Below are 6,980 nucleotides of genomic sequence, written 5' to 3' on the forward strand. Positions count from 1 at the left end.
TAAACCTTCATCATATGCCAAAATCAACTCAAAATGTATTAGAGACATGAATAAAAGACCAGAAACTATATAACTATTGAAGGAAAAGACAGGGGAAACACTTCAGGAAATAGGACTGGGAAAAGACTTTATGAATAAGAACCGTCTTTAATAATTTGCTAATATTTTTGTAGTTCATTGCAGTGAAGCCATGCAAATTGTTCATTAGAATTTTCACATAGTTTTTTGCAGTTTTGGTTGCTAGTATAAGTGATATTTTTAAATTTAATTTTCACTTGTTTCTGGATAGTACATAGCAAAATAATTGATATTTTATATGATGACCATATATCTTCCAACCTTGCAAATTTCATTTATTATTTCTAAAGTTTTAGTTGTAGATTTTTTGATGCTTATGTACACAATAATTTTCCTTGAATATAGTTATGCTTTTATTTTTGTACCCAAGCGTGCACATGCATAGATATTATAATATAATGTATGTCTATATAATACATATATATTATAAAGAGATAGAAGGATCAATATCATATTTTAACAGCAATCTGAGATGCCACCTGGCACATGGGAGATAGAGTTAAAGTGTCATTAAGGCAGTTATTGTGTTGCATTATTTTTGTCCATCACATAAAACAATAACTGCCATTCTTCTATATGTCAGCATTCCAGTGGTATTTAAAAAGTACGTAAGACCCGAAGAAAAAATATTTCTAAAGATACAAGAATGTCTTTAATGAAAAAAAAATGAGGATACAAGAATGCCTTTAATAAGTGATGGATAGTAAAAGGCTTCCCTTTAATTTTAACATTAGTGTTTGGCAATGTAAGAACAGTGATCCAGACTTCAGGCACTTATACTGAACAAGGAACAAATCAAAGTGGAGATCAAAAGGATGATTAGCACTTGAACATCTTTATACTGAAAACAAGGAAAATGTTTCTAGTTTCCCATGTGTTTTACACATTAATGCTTCCTAAAGTCTTACCATATATAATAAACAATGGTCTATAACATAGTTTATTGTACATACATTCTACATTGAACTTCCAATAGGAAGTTTGAACAGATTTCTCCGTATCCTGCGTAGGGCTCCTTGGACCTCTTTGTTCCTCAAGCTGTAGATCATGGGATTGAGCATGGGTATTATCACAGTGTAAAATACAGAGGCCATTTTATCAGTATCAAAGGAGTGACTGGACTTGGGTTGCACATACATAAAGAACAGAGTCCCGTATAATATAACTACGACAGTCAGGTGAGATCCACAGGTGGAGAAGGCCTTGCACCTGCCCTCTGCAGAGTTCATCCTGAAGATGGCCACAAGGATCAGTACGTAGGACACAAGGACTATCAGAAGAGATGAAACCAAGTTAAATGCTGAAAAGATCAATATTATCAGCTCAATTTCACGTGTGCCTGAGCATAGCAATGTCAACAAGGGAAGACTGTCACAGTAGAAATGACTAATGACATTATAGCCACAGAAGGGTGAAATAAAAATTTTTATGGTGGTTATCAGTGAGAGAAAGGCACTGTAGAGATAGGGGACTGCCACGAGTACCCGGCATAGTCTTCGTGACATGACAACTGTGTAAAGCAGAGGGTTACAGATGGCCACATACCGGTCATAGGCCATTGCCGACAGAACAAAAAGTTCACTAATGATGAACATGATGAAGAAAGCTAGCTGTGCAGCACACCAATTATAGGGGATTGTATTTAGGTTTGCTACAAAATTTACCAACATTTTGGGTCCCACAGCTGTTGAATAGCCAAGATCAATGAAAGCCAGATGTCTGAGAAAAAAGTACATGGGTGTCTGTAGCCTGTCGTCGATCTTAGTGAGGATGATCATGCCCAAGTTGCCCACCATTGCTGTTACATAGATGATGAGGAACAGCCCAAAGAAGGGAGCCTGCAGCTCAGGACGGTCTGTGATTCCCACGAGAATGAAATCGTTCAGCAGTGTTGTATTGTGTTCATCCATCCAGGCCATTAATTAAACTTACTCTGAGAAGAATACAAAGTCATTAGGTTTCAGGAGATATCACCTATTAAAATTGTAGTATTCAAACCATTACATTTAAGATGTGTCTTTTTTTTTTCAGATAAAGCAATTTAAGACATGACTGACCTTGCCATTGAACCTATAACCAAATTTAGAAACCATTACAACATAAGCTATGTAACAGCCATTTTATATTTGTGTCATATAAAGGTCATCATTACAAGGTGTATAGTTTCTTTCTTATTCTGTCAACAATATATGATTACAAAAAGTTTGGTCTAGAGTACAAATCCTGATAAATGTTCAATTTTTTTTCATTGAAGACTACATTTAATTTGATAAACCATATCCAATTCTTAGAGGAAATTATAATTAAAAAAAACTGACCTCTCCTTTTCACCCCTGAAGTGTCATTCTCAATCCCTGAAGGAAACCACTTCTAATTCATTTAACAGACTTTTATTTACTTCTCTTCTCATTGTACTTCTGTATGTCTGAATGTTGTTCTCATTCCACTATCCATTTGATCTTTAATATTGTATTCTCACTCCACTGTGCTTTTATGCATTTTAAACATTGTTTAATGGTGTTTTGTAATGATAGGAAGTCATTTAGCTTTGTTGTAGGAGTTCCCAACATCCCCACTCTACATAACACATCATTCTTTTCCCCTAGAGCAATGTATCCAAACTTCAACACTTCAGTGAAACCTTTCTGATTTTTTTATATGTTAAAGATCATGTAAGTCACATGTCTATAGTTTATTCAGTCTGCAGTCTGACAATGAATGACTAGCAGGTATTCCCACATTTGGTTTGACCTTAGCAATAATATCTCTAAAGAGATGTGTTTAATGTGCATTTAAATGATGTGTTTTTATAGCACTTTTTAAGATAAGTAACAATTTATTTAAACATATTTGTTAACTTACCACTTCAAATGATCAAGTAATCTACTACAAATATACCTATCCTACATGAGAAATATAAATCTCCAGTTGGAAATGCTAAAAGGGGTGGGGAAACTATCAATTTTTGTAGTATATAGATGAAATAAAAGGAAAGTAATAGGGAGCAATAGAACTAGGTATTATATGATTAATCTGATATACTCAAATTTTTCTTATTTAAGAAAATACAATATGAGCAAGGCAAATAATTATTTGATCCATCAAGCCAATTGGACATGGCATTTATAGGAATGGAGTATATTTACTATATTTTATTTTCTTCTATCTTTATTTCACTTTCAATCAAGTATACCTCAAATATTTTGAATTAACAACTCTAATTTGAAGATTGCAATTATTCTGCTTCTGCTTTTCTAACTCTTTTCCCCTTCAAATTCTTTTAAAGGCATGTACTTACAAGCTTTCATGAAAAATGGTTATCTACGTTCTGCACAAACTGTTCTAGAGTCTTAACAAATGATTACTACAATGTGATTCACTCTAGAAGACCAGCAAAACATGGATTTCCAAAAAAATATGATATAATAAAAAAAGTATTTTACAACCACCATTATAGGTATATTGATATAAAATCCTAAACAATACCAATATGTCATTGATATCAATATTTAAAAAGTTTAAGAACTATAATTCACTACATTCAAGTTGTTTTAATCTCATGTTTGGCTGAGAAATTTAATTCTGGAAAATCTATAAATACAATTTACAATATTATCTGATTGATTTGAAAAAAAAAATGGATATTTGAAGAACTGAAGAAATAACATCGTTAAGAATCGTCAAAACAATAAAAAATTAGAATAGAAGGGAAATTTCACAACCTGGTAGAATCTTATTAAAATTAGACTGAACATATTCTTAAGAGAATAAAATTAGAACTTTATTGGAAAATATTACAGAAGTCCTAAATATATTAATAGAAATAGTATGTTCCTGAGTCGCATTGCTCAATATTATTAAACTTCCAATTTTGTCCAAAATGATCTATTTGCCTCTTGCGTTTCCAATCAAAATCTTATCAGGGTATTTTGTAGAATTTGATACTGATTCTAATATGTATACGGTAAATGTAAGTGATAAAAAATAAGCAAGACACTCTTGAAAATAACCTGAGCTACCAGATATTAAGAATAATAAAGCTAGAGTTATTGACACAACGTGAAATTGACACAAGAATGGACAAATAATCAATGGAACAGAATAGGGAAATCAGATAAAGACAAATGATTATACAGAACCCTGGTGTAGACACGGGCATCATGTATGGCAAATAGTCTATTCAATAAGAAATGCTGGAGAGAATTTTCCAAATAGAAGATCATGAAATTGGATGTTCAGTTAATCCATATAAAAATCAACCCTAGATAGATCAAGACTTAAAAAAAAGTGTAAAACTGTTGTAGCCTTAATAATGTGAACCTCTGCATGTCACTAAATGACAATAAACACCACCACCAACAACAGCAACAAAAAGAATAGACGTTCTAGGTTAATTAGGCAAAATACACCTGCCCAGAAAATCTACTCTACTCAAAAATCTACTCACAATGTTAAAAAAAAATACTTATAAAAAGTAAAAAACACAACAAGAAAACAGCAACAACAACAACAAAATTGTAAAGGCTGATATCTTAACTTACAAAAAATTATGTCAAGATAAAGAAATTGTCTACAGAAGTTTGAACAGCTTGGCAAATCTTTTCATCCCAACACCTACTGCATTTTAATTTTACAAATCTCTGCAGTTCTTCTGAAACTCGACTGAGTTTTAGGTTCCCTTCCCCCTATCACTGGCCCAGCACTGACTAGGACAAAAATAGGAAAACTGAACAACAAGCCTTACTCTTATCTGGTGGAAAAACAAACTCCAGAGCTCCACCAAGAATTGGGGAATGGACTTGAAGCCTAAGGATACTCTCCCCATACAATTTTTTTTAAAAAATATCTCTACTAAGTATTTTATAGAATTTTGCAAATAGCCTCAACTATGAGAAAAGGGTCTGTTAAACTGAGAACATTGTGCTGCCACTCAAAAAAGGGAGAGGAATCTTTAGCTGTAAAAAATACATTGGCTTCAGCCATCTCTGCCTGAGTTAGCCTCAGCAGAAATACATACACATATCAATTATTAAAAAATTACAAAACAAAAGAACAAACACCCATATTTTTCTGATGTAACACAGCTGATGCTGATTTCAACGAGCTCTTGTTTATATTTCTAATCTTTATTATGAAAAATGTACCATATTGTCTCATTAGAGAAACAATAGCTGCAGTAAAGGAGAATTTGTGGAAGATATCAAATTGGTACAAATCTTTCCAAATTACAACTTTGAAATCCAAAAAATGTGCAACTTGGCAAATCCTTCTAGGCAAATACTAAATTGATGTAACTTCATAAAAGATGTACAGTGTTATACTCTTAAGCATGGGGCTCAAGGTCAATCCCAAAGCCACTATATGTGATTTGTGATAATTCTTGCCGATTTTACTTAACCTGTATTTCCTCAATATAATTATATCACATTATGCTAGATTCTCAAATACCTGGGCGAATTCCTATGGGTTGAGATATATGATTTGTGTGTGCCTGTGCCATGTGACTGAGACCTGGGAAGAGATACGGGAAATTCTCCTACTCTCTTCTTTCCACTCTCCCAAAATACTTTTCTCTATTCACTTGTGATTTGTATAAATTAAAAAAAAAAAAATCAGGATGAAAAATGTTCTAAATGCATATAGGTACATTATAAGGCAGGAAAGGGAACTTAGAAGAGCAAAACTAGAAAGTGTTTAAGGTGTGTGTGAGACAAACTAAGAAATGTACTTGAATATTTGGTCTCTTCCTTCAGTTCCTGGCACAGAACACTTAAAATCCTTGGTAACTGGGGTTGTAGCAGAATCTTTTAAAAAATTGTTTGATCTTTGACCCAAGTTTCTGATCCAGGGCTACTGAATCACTTGATGAAAAGTGAGTCAGATTAAACCGTCTGTTAAGGCATTTACATATATTATATGAACAGAAAGAGAACACTCAAGCCTAGAACGATAAAGTGTGTAAGGTGTAGCAAGTTCATGCATATTGGAACAGAATACATATATCTAATTTATAATTCTTCCAAAGATTAAATCTCCCTGGTCTTTTAATTGTACTGAATTTAAACTCAGTTTTACCCCCATTAGGGATATGTTAGGAGTTACTTCCAAACCCTGAGCCTCACCATCAAAATGAAAACAAGTGTAAATTTAATACAAAAAATAGTAGGGACAAAGGCATCCTATTATTGTGGTGTGGTAAACATGTTAGCCATGTTCAAAATGTCTAGTATTTTACTTGAACTTTGTCATTCCTTCTTATTGCAAATATCACTGTACCAAACGATCTGTCTCCTCATCTCATCATTTGTGCCCACGTCTGACTTGGCCTGCAGACATGGTAGACTTCTGATGGTATGCTAGCCGCTTTGCACATCAAGTGCTTTCTTTATTTTCCTGAAGGCAAAGTGTCTAGAGAGCTTGCTCAGACCTTAGGCAAGGCAGCTTAGAAGAGCCTGGACTTAAGGTGTCAAGCAACATTCAAACAATAAGGGAGAGGAACCAATGGATAAATATTAAAGTTCCCCTGGCCTTCCTTGGAAAACACCAAGAGGTTTCTGCAGGACATCTGAACACATCTTAAGGTATTGGATCCCAGTGCTTACAGCAGTAACCTATTCTTTGCTGCCCACTTTATTAGCTTTATACTTTCTTCATCTCACTTACCCTTTCCACATTCATCCTTCCTGAAATCACTTACCAAGTAACATTATTTACCCAAATTCATGCATCAGGGACTGCTCTCAAGGGAATTTTCACTCTGCCAAACACAGTCTTGGATGGTATTAGTAAAACAAGGCCACAGATGGACTCAAATGAAACTCTATGGATGCACGAAAATAAGAGACAATGATAAGATGACATTGTTAAATAATTGGAATACCTACCAGAAAAACTACTAGTTA

General features: G+C 33.7%; 1 protein-coding gene across 1 annotated transcript; it reads right to left on the reverse strand.

The window, feature by feature from the left end:
• Positions 1–1,034: 1,034 nt before the first annotated feature.
• Positions 1,035–1,988, reverse strand: LOC103608640 (olfactory receptor 8K3-like). Its single transcript, XM_008593049.1, has one exon. It carries the CDS (start codon positions 1,986–1,988, stop codon positions 1,035–1,037), a length of 954 nt encoding a protein of 317 aa, XP_008591271.1.
• Between the last annotated feature and the right edge of the window lie 4,992 nt (positions 1,989–6,980).

Source organism: Galeopterus variegatus, unplaced genomic scaffold, assembly GCF_000696425.1.
Source record: "Galeopterus variegatus unplaced genomic scaffold, G_variegatus-3.0.2 Scaffold8657, whole genome shotgun sequence".
In the NCBI taxonomy this organism is placed as follows: domain Eukaryota; kingdom Metazoa; phylum Chordata; class Mammalia; order Dermoptera; family Cynocephalidae; genus Galeopterus; species Galeopterus variegatus.

What these genes read in the sequence shown, in the direction of transcription:
- LOC103608640 (XM_008593049.1), bottom strand. Translation starts at nt 1,988, where the DNA reads ATGGATGAACACAATACAACACTGCTGAACGATTTCATTCTCGTGGGA.